This window comes from Saccopteryx bilineata, chromosome 6, assembly GCF_036850765.1.
Source record: "Saccopteryx bilineata isolate mSacBil1 chromosome 6, mSacBil1_pri_phased_curated, whole genome shotgun sequence".
In the NCBI taxonomy this organism is placed as follows: domain Eukaryota; kingdom Metazoa; phylum Chordata; class Mammalia; order Chiroptera; family Emballonuridae; genus Saccopteryx; species Saccopteryx bilineata.
The window spans coordinates 53,891,257-53,909,557 of record NC_089495.1 but is presented as its reverse complement, the minus strand read 5'-3'; the positions used below and the strand labels follow the sequence as shown (position 1 = coordinate 53,909,557).

The following is an 18,301-nucleotide window of genomic DNA, read 5'->3' as shown; positions in this document are numbered from 1 at the left end:
TTTCCCAGATGTCTGCATGTTCAGTTCCTCACTTCCTTCAATTAAATCTTTGCTCAAACGTCCCTTCTTCAATAAAGCCCAGCCTTCACCACCTTATTTAATACTGAAAGCCCAGTAGTCCTGACCGCATCACATGGTTTTACTTTTTCCAGAGTACTTTCCCCCTAACATGCTCTGTAATTTACTTACTTCTTATGTCTGGCTCTTCCCATAATGTCAGGCACTGTGAGTGGCAGAGGTTTTTGTTTGTTTTGTGCACGTATCCCGAATACAGTACGTACTTAGAATAGTACCTGGTACATTGTAGACGCTCAGCAAGTACTTGAATATTTTAGTGGACTCTAATCATTAAAGTGAGAGTCTAGTTTAACAAAGCAATTCTGATTTTGTTGTTCAACATATTTTTACTAGTTCTGTGTTGTACATTTTCCCTTTATTTTGTAGACTAGTTAAAATCTTTTCATTGACTAGGTTGATACGATGTATTTTTGGGTTGCTTATATTCTATAAAATGAAGTGCTGTTTGTGCTTTATTGTTACTTTCTCTAAGTCACTTTTCAGCTCCTGTTACTTTTCTCATCTTATAAATGTCTGAGACAAATATAGCTTTAACATTGTATTCTTTAGAATTAAATTTGGTCCATGGAGATTTAACTAATTTTTTAAATTTGTTTTTAGGTGCTGAATGTGGAGTAAATGCAGATGTTGAGAAACATCTTGAATTGGGCAAGAAATTACTTGCAGCTGGACAGCTAGCTGATGCTTTATCGCAGTTTCATGCTGCAGTAGGTTTGTATCTTGGAAATAAAACATTCAGTGGCCATCTTTGTGAATTCTAATTAATAGTTATTATTTTTTAATTGATTTTGAGAGAGAGAGGAGGGAGAGAGAGAAAGAGGGGCGAGAAGCGGGAAACATCAACTCGTAGTTGCTTCCTATATGTGCCTTGACCAGGCAAGCCCAGGGATTTGAACTGGCGACCTCAGTGTTCCAGGTTGATGCTTTATCCATTGTGCCACCACAGGTTAGGCAATAGGTATTTTTTTTGAATAACATTTAAATTAAACATCACTTAATGTTTAAATACAAACATTTAAAAATATTTACAGGATTCTGAGTGAAACATTAGTAAAATAAATGCATGACACTTGAATGTATATAGATTTCCAGGTATCTGAGATTTACTACTATAAGTGCTAAGAATAATGCAAGATAATTTTGATAGAAGACTTTTTTTAATGTACATAATTTTACATAATTTTCTACTTTCTTAAAAGATTTCACTAAATACAATTTAATTTTCTTGATGACACCATCAATATAGTAGTTTTCTGGTGAGTTGAATTGTCTTCAGTGTAGCAGCATGGTAATTAAAAAATACTGTTATTGTCTTAAATAAAGCATGTCTTAAAAAAATATTGATTCTTTCCTACTACCATAGGAGTATTTGCAGAAATTTATGCTTTCTACCTATTTTGTATTTTATTATTTGCATTTTTAAATTCCACAGTTAGCAGAAACATTAAAGTCTATGGCGTATTGTTAAAGTAGTTTAAAATGACTGCTTATTTTCCTTTAGCTTCACTGCCACACAAGAATTCTTGAAATGGCTCTTCCCCCAAATACACTATAAAATATTGTCTTCACTGAGAGATGTACACTAGTGAAGCTAAAATAAAGTATAGTTGTGAAATTCAGTAAAGGGCAGAAGTGAAACATTTGGTGCTTTCAGAATTTGAATAAGCAATATCACTTTTTTTTTTCCTTTGTATTTTTCTGAAGCTGGAAACGGGGAGAGACAGTCAGACAGACTCCCGCATGCGCCCGACAGGGATCCACCTGGCACGCCCACCAGGGGCGATGCTCCGCCCACCAGGGGGCGATGCTCTGCCGCGACCAGAGCCACTCTAGCACCTGGGGCAGAGGCCAAGGAGCCATCCCCAGCGCCCGGGCCATCCTTTCTCCAATGGAGCCTTGGCTGCGGGAGGGGAAGAGAGAGACAGAGAGGAAGGGGGGGGGGAGGAGAAGCAAATGGGCGCTTCTCCTATGTGCCTTGGCCGGGAATCGAACCCGGGTCCCCCGCACGCCAGGCCGACACTCTACCGCTGAGCCAACCAGCCAGGGCCGTCACTTTCTTTATAATTTGGCAAATAGCAGTGATTTTCAAATGGTACACATAATTTCTGAGGAAGACCTGTGTGGTGTGAGACATTCATCATTTTATTTTATGTAAAACTGATTGTTCATAACTAACTGTAGAAAATAAAAGTTTAATTTATATATGACAACAATATATAATAGATAATGATGGTGTAATATTATGTCGTGGCTTACTGAATCTCTTAGGAGATGCATATTTATCAGGAAAGAAGTGTAGATCCTCTATTTCAGTTGTCTTATTTACCAAACATCAAATTTAGTGTGGTCTCATTGGCTGCTTCAGGTAACTCAATGAGTTGGTCGGAGACTCTTTTTTTTTTTTTTTTTTTGTATTTTTCTGTAGTTGGAAACAGGGAGGCAGTCAGACAGACTCCCGCATGTGCCCGACTGGGATCCACCTGGCATGCCCACCAGGGGGTGACGCTCTGCCCATCTGGGGCATCGCTCTGGCTCTGTTGTAACCAGAGCCATTCTAGTGCCTGAGGCAGAGGCCATAGAGCCATCCTCAGCGCCCGGGCCAACTTTGCTCCAGTGGAGCCTTGGCTGTGGGAGGAGAAGAGAGAGACAGAGAGGAAGGAGAGGGGGAGGGGTGGAGAAGCAGATGGGCTTCTCCTGTGTTCCCTGGCCGGGAATTGAACCTGGGACTCCTGCACACCAGGCTGACGCTCTACCACTGAGCTAACTGGCCAGGGCCAGGAGACTCTTAACTAACAATGAATTCTAGATTAACACGTCATATATGCTTATTGCTGTAGGTCATAGAGCTGCTTCAAAATGTACACTGATCTTTTGTGGTAAAATATCATCCATGTTTAAAACATTGCTTTAAACTGACTATATAAAAAGTTCATTAAATATTCATTCATAAAAATGTTTATAGCTCTCAACTTCTAAATTTTGTAATGTACTTTATTTCTTAAACTTTATCTGTGATTAGAAATTGATGTTAAAGTTTATAATAGAATTTGGCTAGCAGCATTGTATCAACAAATCGTTTTTATTATAATGTTCCAGACATATATGGTTGTGACACCCTTCATTTATATTTTTGAAAAATTACTTGGTACATTTGAAGATTACTTGGGCGTGGTATGTTTTATGATTACAGTTTTACACAATAAAAGTTTTATTAAAACAGCATACAAATAATTGTTTTTACCTTGTGGTACAGATCTGTAAGTAATGTGGTTTGAAACTTTTTGTATCCAGCACATAAATATTGGTAGGGGTTTTACGATCTGAAACTTATTGGGAAATATTCTTGATCTGTTAGAAACATTATGATTTAAAGAAGAGTGTTGATTATCACTTTTCACATAGTCTTCTTAAATAGTGCATCTATTTTAAAGCAATGAAGAGTCAGATACAGGGGAGGGAAGGAGGGAGAGGGGGAGGGGTACAAAGAAAACTAGATAGAAGGTGACGGAGGACAGTCTCTCTTTGGGTGATGGGTGTGCAACAGAATTGAATGACAAGATAACCTGGACATGTTTTCTTTGAATATATGTACCCTGATTTATTGATTTCACCCCATTAAAATAAAAATTTATTTATAAAAACAAAACAAACACACACACACAAAAGAGTCAGATACAAGTTTTGTTTAGAAATTTATCATTAGAGAAGACTGCAGTGCAGGTGTGAAGATGGCCCCACCTCTCATTTCTGCAGCATGGTCTTATGTTCTGTGGTTCTGAAATTAATTCTTGGGTATAAGATTTTATCTTTGATAGATCTTAGGTATATTTGGCATGAATGAATGTCTAAAGTAGATTAAATGGTTGGCATGTTTGAAATGATAGTATTTGTCATTTGCTTGGTAAGAAAACCAGTATCACCCTTATGTAGTTCTGCTAAATCAAATGTCAAAATCATGTCCACATATATGTCACTCGAATATGTGGTGTTTTCTCATGACATTTAAACCTCACTTGTGAAGTGGGGATGGACATTGTTATTAACATTTAGATAGAAGGAAAGGAAGAATGTGCTAGTGACTTTACAAAGCTCATATTCCAGTTCAAAAGATTGCGGTGGCACAGTGAATAGAGCATCGGACTGGGATGAGGAGTACCTAGGTTCGAGACCCTGAGGTTGCCAGCTTGAGCACGGGCTTATCTGGCTTGAGTGAGGGCTCATCTGGCCTGAGTGCGGGCTCGTTGGCTTGAGCGTGGGGTTGCTGGCTTGAGTGTGGGATCATAGACATGACCCCATGGTCACTGGCCTGAACCCAAGGTCGCTGGCTTGAGCCAGGCATCACTCGCTCTGGTTGAGAAGCAGATAGTCACTTCTGTGTGCCCTGACTGGGAATCAAACCCGGGACATCCACATGCCAGGCCAATGCTCTACCATGAATCCAACTGGCAAGGGCCCAATTTAACCATTTTAAACATATTGGTCAGTGGCATTAAGTGCATTCACATTGTTGCAAACTATCACCTCCATCCATGTCCAGAACTTTTTCATCATCCCAAACTGACACTGTACCGAATAAATAGTTGTTCTTCATTTTGATAAAAAAATTTCTTTTGTTACTTACTGATTTTATTTCATATTCCTTTTCTCTAGAGAGAAAAAGGGAGAGAGAGAGAGAGAGAGACAGAGAGACAAAGAAACATTGACTTGCTGTTACACTTAATTTAGGCACTCATTGGTTGATTCTTTCTTGTATATGCTCTGATTGAGGGATTGAACCACAACCTTGGTGTATTGGGATGGGGTTCTAACCAGCTGAGCTACCCAGCTAGGGCCTGTTATTCATTTCTGATCCCCTTTCCTTCCCAGCCCTTGGCAACCACCATTCTAATTTCTGTTTCTATAAGATTGACTATTCTAGGTACCTCATTGAAGTGGAATCATACAATATTAGTCCTTTTGTATCTGGCTTATTTCAATTAGGATAATGCCTTCAAGGTTCCTTTGCATTGTAGCATACATATATCAGAAGGTAATTATTTTTTAAAAGGCTAAAGATTAATATTCCATGGTGTGTATATGTCACATTTGCTTTCTATCTTGGGCTGTTGTGAATAATGCTTCTGTGAGCATGGTATACAAATATCTATTTAAACTTTGCTTTTAATTCCTTTGGGCATATACCCAGAAGTGGAATCCTCATCAGATATACTTATTTTCTTCTTTCTTTCCTTCCTCTGTTTCTTCACTACCATTTTAGTTGGAGTTTTTGAGGGAACAGAGATTGTACATTCAATATATCAATTTAAATGGAAATCTATAATTTTCTGAAATCCTGTGAATAAGGCTCATTTTCAGTCAGTATTCCACTTAGGAAAATTTCGGTAAGGACAAAGTTATGAGTGAATACAATTAGTATTTCAAGCTAGAGGCTAGTAAACTTTTACTCTAAAGCAGTGATTTTCAACCTTTTTTGAGCCACGGCACATTTTTTACATTTACAAAATCCTGGGGCACACCACCTACCAAAATGACACAAAATGACACTCTAACACAGTACATATTATACATATTACATATAGTTAGTAGTATAGTTTTTAAATGTATTTATACTCACACCTGACCATGTCTCACGGCACACTAGTGTGCCACAGCGCACTGGTTGAAAAACACTGCTCTAAAGGGCCAGATAATAAATGTTTTAGGCTTCGCAGCCATACAGTCTCTGTTGCATATTTTTCTTTCATTTTTTTTACAAATTAAAAAATATATTAAAAATATTTAATTTTTTTACAACTTTTAAAAAAATAGAAAAATATTTTTTTATTTTTTTTTATTTTTCTGAAGTGAGAAGTAGAGAAGCAGAGAGACAGACTCCCGCATGTGCCCAACCGGGATCCACCCGGCAAGCCCACCAGGTGGTAATGTTCTGCCCATCTAGGGCATTGCTCCATTGCAACCAGAGCCATTCTAGTACCTGAGATGGAGGCCATGGAGTTATCCTCAGCACCTGGGCCATCTTTGGTCCAATGGAGCCTTGGCTGCGGGAGGGAAAGAGGGAGATAGAGAGGAAGGAGAGGGGGAGGGGTGGAGAAGCAGATGGGCGCTTCTCCTGTGTGCCCTGGCCGAGAATCAAACCCAGGACCTCCACACACCGGGCCGATGCTCTACCACTGAGCCAGCTGGCCAGAGCCATAAAAATATTCTTCACTTTGTGGATTGGATTTGGTTCAGAGGCAACAGCTTGCTAACCCCTGTTCTGGATTTATTTGCAGTGATCTTGTTAGGCAACACGACTCATTATTAATGATGGAATACTTTTCTTCATAGAATTGCAAACTCTAATATTGTTCAGAGAATTTGGTTTTTTAAATAAATCACTGAGTGCTAATATTTATTATTTTAATTTTCAGATGGTGACCCAGATAACTATGTTGCTTACTATCGGAGAGCTACTGTCTTTTTAGCTATGGGCAAGTCGAAAGCAGCACTTCCTGATTTAACTAAAGTGATTGAATTGAAGATGGATTTCACTGCAGTAAGTGCATCTAAATTTTCTTTAAAGGAGGATTTAAGGGAACTCGGAAGAGGTATTTTGTTTCTTAAGGTGAAGATTGGCATGTTGGGCATAGCTGGAGGATATAGAAAGTCACTGTGATGTAGTGGACTGGACAAAGAGAGACCTCCATAGTCCCGGGCATCAAAGGTCTGGGAGAAAGGTGAGCAGTGCGTGCGTTAGATAGTTTTGGAAGCTTGGCAGTGATGTTTGCTTTGTCATTTAGAATAGTACTTTTCATCCTCTGATTCACAGACTGCTGCAGGTCTGCCAGAAATTTCATGCTGGTCCACGAAAGAGTTAACCACCATGATGGCGCTATAATCTTCACATAAGCATCAGGGTGGTTAACTCTTATGTGGACCACCATGAAATTTCTGGTAGGCTGGCACTGGTCTGTGAACCAGTGGCTGAAAACCACTGATTTAGAAAGACCTCTGTGGCTCAGTGGATGGAGCGTCAGCCTGACATGTGGATGTCTGGGGTTTGATCACTGGTCAGGGCAAACATGAGAAGCCACCATCTGCTTCTTTCCCCTCCCTTTTCTCTCTTTTCTCCATCTTTCTCTCTTGCAGCCAGTGCCTCAATTGGTTCAAGCGTCAGCCCCTCCCAGGCACTAAGGATAGCTTGGTTGGTCTGAGCATGGCCTCAGGTGCTCAGGATAGCTCTGTTGATTCAAGCATCAGCCCCAAACTGGGGTTGCTGGATGGATCCTGGTTGGGGCACATGCGGAAATCTGTATCTCTTATCTCCTCTCCTCTCATTTAGAAAATCAATCAATCAGTCAATCAATAAAAAGACCTCTGTGCGGAGGATGGAGAAGTATAGGGCAAGAAGTGAGGCTGAAAAATGAGTTCACTAAAAGGCTGTTAAATTATAGGCTGTCATGTAGCAGGAACAATGAAGAAAAAGAAAAGGGGATAAATCAACTAAGCAGTGGTGTGTAGTGAGGACACTGCTGAAATAGTATTCTCCTCTGAAACCAACACACAGACTTCAGAAGTGGAGGAATTTACAGTCTACTGCAGGAGTCCCCAAACTTTTTACACAGGGGGCCAGTTCCCTGTCCCTCAGACCGCTGGAGGGCGGACTATAAAAAAACTATGAACAAATCCCTATGCACACTGCACATATCTTATTTTAAAGTAAAAAAAACAAAATTGGAACAAATACAATATTTAAAATAAAGAACAAGTAAATTCAAATCAACAAACTGACCAGTATTTCAGTGGGAACTATGGGCCTGCTTTTGGCTAATGAGATGGTCAATGTCCGGTTCCGTATTTGTCACTGCTAGCCGTAACAAGTGATATGACGCGCTTCCGGAGCTGTGATGCATGCGTCCCGCGTCACCGGAAGTACTGTATGTGAGCGAGGTCGCCACATACAGTACTCCAGGAGCACAAGATGCATCCTGAGCTCCTCTCACTGACCACCAATGAAAGAGGTGCCCCTTCTGGAAGTGCAGTGGGGCCGGATAAATGGCCTCAGGGGGCTGCATGCGGCCCATGGGCTGTAGTTTGGGGACCCCTGGTCTACTGGTTTATTTTGACAATTGGCAGGTCATTGTTGTGGCTTAAAATAACAGGACCAATTAGATGGTTTCAGAATTAATTTAGTAACTCATTTATTGTTTATATTCCGCCATATAGCAAAATGAATTTGAGATGGGTAAGAGTTTGGTTTGAAATATTACTATTTTAAGATGGAATTCCCAAGTGCCTAATTTTCTTTAATCTCATACTTTACCCAACTAAGCACAACCTTTCACAAAGGTTAAGTAGCTCATTATCCTAGTATTACAGTAGCTGTTAGCTGGGAACCTTTAATATTGAAATAGGTTTATATCTTTTTTGTATGTATTGATGTATTTAACAGAGGATTAGGGAAATTTTACATATCATAAAATTCATATATAAGTTTTAGTGGAATATCTGTGATTTCTCTTAAAATTTTATTTTAATTTTTTAAATTACAGTTGACAAACAATATTATGTTAGTTTTAGGCATAACACAGAAATTAGACATTTATATACCTTACAAAGAATTCACCCTCGTAAGTCTAGTATCCAGTTGACACCATATAAAGTTATTACAATATTATTGCCTCTTAAAGTATGGCTGTGCTATATTCCACATCCCCACGACTGTTTTTATTACTGGCAATTTATATTTCTGTAATCCCTTTCACATTTTTCACCCTTCCCTCCAACCACCCTCCCATCCGGCAAACATCTATTTGTTTTCTGTATCTGTTTGTTTATTTTGTTTTTTAGATTCCACATATAGTTGAAATCAAATGGTATTTGTCTTTCTCTGACTTTTTTTCACTTAGCATAACAGACTCCGGGTCCATTCATGTTGTCACAGATGGGAGTATTTCATTCTTTTTTTCATAGCTGAGTAATACTCCAATATATATATAAATAAGTACCAAGTCTTATTTGTCCATTATACACCATGGACACTTGAGCTGCTTCTGTGTCTTGACTATTGTAAATAGTGCTGAAGTGAACATAAGGGTGCATATATCTTTTCAAAGTACTGTTACAGGTTTCTTTGGATAAATACCAAAAGTGGATTTCCTGGGTCAGGTGGTAGTTCTGTTTACACTGTTTTCCATAGTGGCTACACCAATTTGCCATCCCATCAAGAGTGCACTCGAGTTCCCTTTTCTTCACATTCTTACAAACTCTCATTTGTTGATTTACAGATGATAGCCATTCTGACAGTTCTGAGGTGATAGATCCATGTGATTTTAATTTGTGTTTCCCTGATGATTAGTGATGTTGAGCATCTTTTCATATGTTTGTTGACCAACTGTATGTCCTCTCTGGAGAAATACTTATTCAGAGCTGCTGTTTTTTTTAATCAGATTGTTTGTTTTTTCGAGTTTGAGTTCCTTACATATTTTGGATATTAACCCCTTATCAGATGTATCATTAGTGAATATCTTCTTTTATTCGGTAGCTTGTTTTCTGTTTTGATGATGGTTTCCTTTACTGTGCAAAAACATTTTATTTTGATATAGCCCCATTTGTTTATTTTTTCTTTTGTTTCCCTTGCTTGAGGCGACATATCCAAAAAAATTTCCAATAACAATGTCATAGAGTTTACTGCCTATGTTTTCCTCTAAAAGTTTTATGGTTTCAGGATTTATATTTAAGTCTTAGTCCCATTTTGATTTTATTTTTGTATATTGTTTTGGAAAGTGATCGTTTAATTTTTTGCATGTATCTGTTCAGTTTTCCTAACATCATTTACTGAAGAAACTGTTGTTACCCCATTGTATATTCTTGCCTTCTTTGTCATAGATTAGTTGACTATATAGGTGTGGGTTTATTTGGGGGCTCTCTGTTCTGTTCCATTGAGCTGTGGTCTGTTTTTATGCTAGTACCATGCTGTTTTGATTACTATAGTCTTGTAGTATATAGTTTGATATCAGATAGTATGATACTTTAAACTTTGTTCTTTTTCCTTCAGATTGCTTTTGCTACTGGGGGCTTTTATGGTTCCATTAAATCTTTGAATTATTTATTCTAGTTCTGTGAAAAATGCCATTGGTATTTTAATAGGAATTATATTGAATCTGTAAATTTCTTTGAGTAGTAGGGACATTTTAACAATGTTAATTCTTTCTCGGCAAGAGCATGCTGTATCCTTCCATTTATTTGTGTCTTCTTCAGTGTCTTACAGTTTGCCAAGTAGAGGTCTTTTACTTCCTTGCTTGAATTCCTAGATAGTTTATTCTTTATGATGCAATTGTAAATTCTATTGTTTCCTTCATTTCTTTTTCTGATAGTCATTATTGCTATATAAAAATGGAATTGATCTCTGAATATTCATTGTGTATCCTGCTTAATGAATTCAATATTAGTTTTTTGTTTGTTTGTTTTTTGACAGAATCAGAGAAAGGGACAGATAGGGATAGACACAATGGAAGGGAGAGAGATGAGAAGCATCTATTTTTTGTTACGGCACCTTAGTTGTTCACTGATTGCTTTCTCATATGTGTCTTGACTGGAGGGTGGGGGCACAGTGATCCCTTGTTCAAGCCAGCGACCTTGGGCTCAAGCTAGCCACCCTGGGCTTCAAGCCAGTGACCTTTGGGCTTAAGCCAGCAACCATGGGGTCATGTTTTTGATTCCACGTTCAAGCCAGCAACCCTGCACTCAAGTTGGCGACATTGGGTTTTAAACCTGGGTCCTCTGCGTCCTAGTCCAATGCTCTATCCACTGCACCGCCACCTGGTCAGGCTCATTATTAGTTCTAATAGTGTTTTTGGTGAAATCTTTAGTGTTCTCTATATATTGCATGTCATCTGCAAATAATGACAGTTGTACTTTTCAATTTGGATGCCTTTTATTTCTTTTCCTTATCTGATTGCTCTGGCTAGGACTTATGGTACTATGTTAAATAAAGGTGGTGAAAGCAGACATTCTGGCCTTGCTCCTAATCCTCTGTGTGGGTTATATATGCCCTCCTGTTTCAGTTGAGCCTTGATTGCTGCTGGTATGCTGGTGGGTGGAGTTGACCCTCAGACTGATTGGCTGTGAGGGCGGGCCGTGACTACAGCAGACAAGCTGTTGTGCAGGGAGTGACCCCATGTAGTGTGAAGGCACTTTAGCGGGGGCTTTGGTCCTAGCTGAGGCTGCCCTTTGGATGCGTTGGTTCTGGAGTAGACTGGAGGTGGTCCGAAGCTGGCCATTAAATTTGTTAGGTTTGCAGCCTTTTGGGAGGGACTCTGCTACAGGCCAAGGTCAGCTGCCTCTTGTGCTGGGCTTGGAGGTACGGGGCTTGGGCCTTTTTGATGAGCACTATAATGTGAGCTGAGTCCAGCTGCCACTTGTGACAGGCTTGTGGCCTTTTAGTTGGAGCTACATTCTAGGTCAACACTAGCCGCCTCATATGCCAGGCTGGGGCCCCCTGATGGGAGTCACGATGCAAGTTAAGACTGGTTGTTTTGGACTTGGGGTCACATAGCAAGAGCTACAAGTCACAGTGAGGCCTGTTAGTGCTTGTTGGGGTATTGTGGACCTTTGAGAGATTTGGGGAAGTTTGCAGAATGAGCTGAGACAGGCCATATGTATGGATGAGGCACTGGAAGGGGTAGGGCTGGGTGATTGAGTTGGGTGTGATCTTAGGGAATCACCAGAGCTGGGTGAATGGTGTTAGCCAGGTTAATGGAAAGCACAGAGTTGGTGCCCGCCTGTGCCGGACTAGCTGGGTGGGAGGAATTCTTCACAGAGGAACAATGGTGCCTGACAGCGCTTCTTGGGAGAGAACTGCCCCTCCTCTGCCCCTCCAGCCCCTGCCCTGACGTTAGTCAGTTCTCATGTATTTCACTATATAATGAAAGGGAAAATGGAATGGTTATATGGGTACTCACCATTAACATACACAGCTGAAAGCACACTGGTACACAGATGGGCACTTTGTGGACATGATGGGGTGCAAAACACAAAACACGATAGCCTAAAAACCCTTGCAGCATAGTGCACTGTAGAGAATCGGTGGTTTACCCTCGATTGTTGGCTGACTGGGAACTGAGACCCCCTGCTGCTCCCGAGCATCACGAGAGAGTGTCGCACTACGAGTGCTAGCTCGGGAGAAGATGAAAGCAGAATTCAGTCTCTACTAATGCCTGTCGCCTTTGCACCATAGTGAAGTAAAAAAATTGTAAGTCAAACCGAACCATCCTAAATTGGGCACTGTGTATATTCACAGGGTTGTGCAAGTATTACCACTGTCTAGTTCCAGAACATTTTTACCACCTAAAAAATAATGTACCCATTAATGGTCATTCTCGTTTCTTCCCTAGCCCCTGGCAACCATTTATTTTTCATCTCTATAGATTTTGGATGTTTCACATAAACGAAACCATACAATATGTAGCCGTTTGTGTCTGACTTCTTTCACTTACCATAATGTATTCAGGTTCATGTTGTAGTATGTGTCAGTACTTGATTCCTTTTCACGGCTGATTAATAATTCCATTGTATGGATAGATCACATTTGCTTATTGATTTATAAGTTGATGGGAATTTGGATTGTTTCCACTTCTTAGCTGTTTCTGTGAAATTCATGTACAAGGTTTTGTGTGGATACATTTTCAACTTTTTTGGGGATAGCAGAAAGTATTTTCAAGTAAGCGTACTTTATCAAAATTTATACATCGTAATTGGTTCTAGAAAGTATTTTTAGAGTGCCAATATTTTTCTAATATTTATTGGAAAATAAATATTTTATTAATAATTTACTAGCCTATTTAGTTTTATTCTTTGTGTTTAAAGAAAATTTAGAAATAAGTAGTACTCAGCACACCCTTGTTTTTTCCTAGGCAAGACTACAGAGAGGTCACTTATTACTCAAACAAGGAAAACTTGATGAAGCAGAAGATGATTTTAAAAAAGTGGTAAGTTCAATTTGTATATGGCTCTATGTGTTATTTTGAGTGAACATACTAGATTTATATTTTATACAAAGACATTTAATAATTTTATAGCTAAAAGGGAAAATAATTTGATTTGTATATATAAGAATCACAGTTCCTGAATTAATATTTAGTGATTGACATCAAAGAATCACTTTAATAGTTGGGAGGTAAAGTCCATGGAGTACATATAGAATCCTAACTCAGTTTATGTAGCTCATGTGCTCATTTGTGTCTTCTATGAAACTCTAGAGGTGTCAGCTAAGCTATTCTAAAAGACCTCTAGCTATTTGGGAAGCCCTTTATTTGATTTGAAAGGAGTAATGAAACATTCTGAATAGGAAATTTTGCAGTTACCTATATGGCTATGCTATAAAGTATGAAGTGTTGGTGAGAATTTTGGTCAAGATGGCAGAGAATCCAGAGCCTCTATGATAAACAGACCTTTTATTTGCTAATGTTGGCAGCCTTTCATAACTAGCTTTGTGGTATTATTATGCTAAAAATCCTGTACCAGTAGGGCAGAGATGAAAACGTAGGAAACTGGGTGAAGAGAACAGAGAACTCCACATTCCCACTTCATTCATTCATTTATTTGTTTTATTTAACAAACATTTATTTTTTTTCTAGGCAGTATATATCTAGTGTTAAATAAAGTATCTGATTTCTGTCTAGAAAGAGTGTAAATGTTTTGGATTTGTTGCGGGAATGTTACAGAGAATATGTAATTGAAGAGGGTATAACCTGAAAGATGATTTGGAGAGAGATGGTTGGCCCAATGTCTTTATGCCTTTAGTAGGCTTGTTTTAAGACCTGTATCTTTGTTCTACTTGGACTTGTTTCTGGAATAGTTTAGAAAGGGCATATATGTAAAATCTGTTGTTCATTATTTGCATTTTTTTAGCTTATTAAAATGCTTAGTTACCATACTGATAACCACTATGAAAACAAAATTTCTGGCATTTCCATAACCTTTGTCACAATACTCAGTCATATGCAGAAAAATCTAGAAAATATTAAACTTAATTGTTTTGAATCAGAAGCTGTTTCATGGTCTCAATAACATTGGGTGTCATTTTCTGTTTCTCTAATCTTCCTTACTACTTGGAAGATGCTTGAGAGCAGGCTGAAGGCCAGGTGGTAGAGAGGTGATGGTGCTGGGAGTATATCTTCCCCTAGCTCAGTCCTTTGTGTATAGCAAGTGTTGTATAAAGTTGTCAAATGGAGACCTGGCCAGTTGGTTCAGCAGTAGAGCATTGGCCCGGCGTGTGGAAGTCCCCGGTTAGATTCCAGGTCAGGGCATACAGGAGAAGCGCCCATCTGCTTCTCCCCCCTCCCCTCTCCTTCCTCTCTGTCTCTCTCTTCCCCTCCCGCAGCCAAGGCTCCATTGGAGCGAAGTTAGCCCAGGCGCTGAGGACTGTTACATGACCTCTGCCTCAGGCACTAGAATGGCTCCAGGCGCAACAGAGCAAGGCCCCAGATGGGCAGAGCATTGCCCCCCTGGTGGGCATGCTGGGTGGATCCTGGTTGAGCGCATGTGGGAGTTGGGAGTCTGACTGCCTCCCCGCTTCTCACTTTGGAAAAATACTAAAAAAAAAATTTTTTTTTTGTCAAATGAATAAATGATAAAATGTAAGAATGTATTTTTTTTCTTTTTAACAAATCCTTAAATCTTTTACTTAGAATTTTTTTCAATCACCAATTTGAGTAGTCTTTTAGAAATAACACTATTTAGAATAAAGCTTTATCATATATTAATCTTTAGTGGACATTGGGTGTATCTTTTTGGAACTTTGGGTATGGTTTAACTTAATTAATGCCTTTTCTGTGACCAATACTAAAACCTCCCAGAAACAAGACGGGGAACTTTCATGTGACTTTGCACACTCAGATTATTCTCTGGCAGTCATCTCTTGCTATTATTGTTATTGGATTCTTCTATGATGGTCGGGAACCTATGGCTCGTGAGCCAGATGTGGCTCTTTTGATGGCTGCATCTGGCTCGCAGACAAATCTTTAATAAAAAAAATAATAATGTTAAAAATATAAAACATTCTCATGTATTACAATCCATTCATTTCCTAGCGCTCATGTTCATGGTTGCGGGTGGCTGGAGCCAATCACAGCTGTCCTCCAGGACAACACCAAATTTTTATTGGATAATGCATAACGTTCACGGGTCGTTGTATGGCTCTCATGGAATTACATTTTAAAATATGTGGTGTTCATGGCTCTCTCAGCCAAAAAGGTTCCCGACCCCTGTTCTATGAAACTATGCATCTGTATTGAGTATTTAATTTTGAATTTAAAGTCTTATTGAGATAATTTAGATTCCCATGAAATTATAATTACCTGAGATTTTTTATACCCTTTACCCAATACCAAGTTGCCCCAGTGCTAACATTTTTAAAACTGTAGTACAAAATAAAACCGGGATATTGATATTGATACAATCTACGAGTCCAATTATGTTTTCACTGTTTTATAGTATTCATTTCTGTGTGTATTTCTGTATCTGTCACCACAGTCAAGGTATTGAATAGTTTATTGCCAGGAGGATATTCCTCCTTTTATGGTTGACCTTTTATAACCACACTGAGTTCTCTTCCATATTTGTTCAGCACCTCATCCATACTCCTAGCAATCACTAATTTGTTATTCATTGTTTGAATTTTGATAATTTTAAAATGTTGTATACATGGACTTGAATGTATGTAACCTTTTGGAAGTGACTTTTTTCGCCTCAGCATACTTCCTTGGGGATTCATCCAGATGTTGTAGATATTACTTAGGTTGTTCCTTTTAATTGCTGAGTTTTCCATAGTATGTGTATGACACGTTTTAGTTACTCATTCATTAATTGATTGACATTTGCATTGTTTCCTCTTTTTGGCTATTACGAATAAAACCACTATGCACTTTTGCATACAGGTTATAGTATAAACATAAATCCTCTTTTTTCTGGGGTGAATAAATGCTCAGGAGTACAATTTCTGGGGTGTAATTATATGTTTAGTTTTATAAGAAACCACCAAATTGCTTTCCAAAGTGACTGAGCCATTTTCCATTCCTCTGCATCCTTGCCAATATTTGGTGTTGTCACTATTTTTTATTTTACCCATTCTGAGAAGTAGTAATAGTGCATTGTAGGCTAATGATCTTTTCATATGCTTATTTGCCACTTATAAATCCTTTTTGGTATGATGTTTATTCATGTCTTTGCCTGTGTTCTAATTGGATTGTTTGTTTTTTTACTATTGTATTTTGGAAGTTCTTTATATATTTTAGATAGTTTATCACATACGTAGTTTGCAAATATTTTCTGCCAGTCTATACTCGTCTTGTCATCCTTTCACAGAGTCTTTCAGAGAGCAAAGCTATTTTCAATTTTTTCTTTTTCTTTTTTTTTTCTGAAGCTAGAAACGGGGAGAGACAGTCAGACAGACTCCCGCATGCGCCCGACCGGGATCCACCTGGCACGCCCACCAGGGGGCGATGCTTTGCCCACCAGGGGGCGATGCTTTGCCCCTCCGGGGCATCGCTCTGTTGCAACCAGAGCCACTCTAGCTCCTGGGGCAGAGGCCAAGGAGCCATCCCCAGCGCCCGGGCCATCTTTGCTCCAATGGAGCCTCAGCTGCAGGAGGGGAAGAGAGAGACAGAGAGGAAGGAGAGGGGGAGAGGTGGAGAAGCAGATGGGCACTTCTCCTGTGTGCCCTGGCCGGGAATCGAACCCAGGACTTCTGCACGCCAGGCCGACGCTCTACCACTGAGCCAACTGGCCAGGGCCTATTTTCAATTTTAATGATGTCCAGTTTATTGATTTTCTTTTCTGTGGATCGTGTATTGGTATCTTGTCTAAGAACTTTACCAAACCTAAGGTTTCATAGACTTTCTCCTATGTTATCTTCTATAAGTTTTATGTTTTATGTTTATGTTGTTTGTAATCAATTTTTAGTTAATTTTCATATAAAGTATGACGTTTAGATTGAGGTTTTGCCTCTGGATGTCTCGTTGTTGTAGCACCACATTTTGAAGAAGCTCTCCTTCATTAATTGAATTGCTTTTGCACCCTTAAAAATAGTTATTGCCCTGGCCAGTTGGCTCAGTGGTAGAGCGTCCGCCTGGCATGTGGATGTCCCAGGTTCAAGTCCCATCAGGGTACACAGGAGAAGTGACCATCTGCTTCTCCATTCTTCTCTCTTCTCTCCTCTTTCTCTCCTTCTCTCTCTCCTCTTTCTCTCCTTCTCCCCCTCTTCCCCCTCTCCCTCTCTCCCTCCTCTCTCTCTCCCACAGCTCGTTGGCTTGAGCCTGGCCCAAGGAGTTGAGGATAGCTCCATTGGAGCACATTAGCCTCAGGCATTAAGAATAGCTGGGTACTTGAACATCGCCCCCAGATGGGGTTGCCGGTGGATCCTAGTTGAGGTGCATGTGGGAATCTGTCTCACTATTTCCTCTCTTCACTTAAAATAAATTTAGAAAATCTCACATATGTTTCCTTTTATAGGAATAGTAAGTACAGTGTCTTAAGGGTATGGGTGGCAGAGGGGGAGATAGGATTATGGAATAGGAATATTGAGAAGAACTTATCAGTTAACCTATATAAAATGTATTAAATTTTTAAGCATTAAGAACCTACGTTCTGACTAGGCAATGGCGCAATGGATAGAGTGTCGAACTGGGACGCGGAGGACCCAAGTTTGAAACCCCAAGTCGCTGGCTTGAGTCCAGGCTCATCTAGCTTGAGTGTGGGCTCACCAGCTTGAGCATGGAGTCACTGGCTTGAGTGTGGGATCATAGACATGACCCCATGGTTGCTGGCTTGAGCAAGGGGTTGCTCGCCCTGCTGTAGCCCCCTGGTCAAGGCACATATGAGAAAGCAATCACTGAACAACTAAGGTGCCACAGAAGAATTGATGCTTCTCATCTCTCTCCCTTCCTGTCTGTTTCTATCTGTTCCTTTCTCTGACTCTCTGTCTCTGTAAAAAAAAAAAAAAAGAAAAAAGAAAAAGAAAAAAAAGAACCTACATTCTATTGGACAAATAAATGATAGAAGAATATTATTGGGTGAACAACTCAGATACAAATCCAAAGCCAGTATCTCCAATATTGCCTAAGTGTACAGGTAAACATTAGAAATATATATTTAGAAGGACCACTATCTGTTAAGTTTAGCAAAAATAAATAAATAATATAGACCCTAATGTTGATGGGACTTGAATGAAATGTTTCCAGTCATG

At 39.4% G+C, this 18,301-nt stretch overlaps 1 protein-coding gene across 1 annotated transcript in view; it reads left to right on the top strand.

Moving 5' to 3' along the window:
* DNAJC3 (DnaJ heat shock protein family (Hsp40) member C3) overlaps positions 1–18,301 on the top strand; it is an 84,455-nt gene that overhangs the window by 21,566 nt on the left and 44,588 nt on the right. The window contains exons 2-4 of the mRNA XM_066234168.1: positions 679–789; positions 6,489–6,613; positions 12,972–13,046. Of these exons, the coding sequence (XP_066090265.1) occupies positions 679–789; positions 6,489–6,613; positions 12,972–13,046 (311 nt within the window). The remainder of the gene's footprint in view (positions 1–678; positions 790–6,488; positions 6,614–12,971; positions 13,047–18,301) is intronic.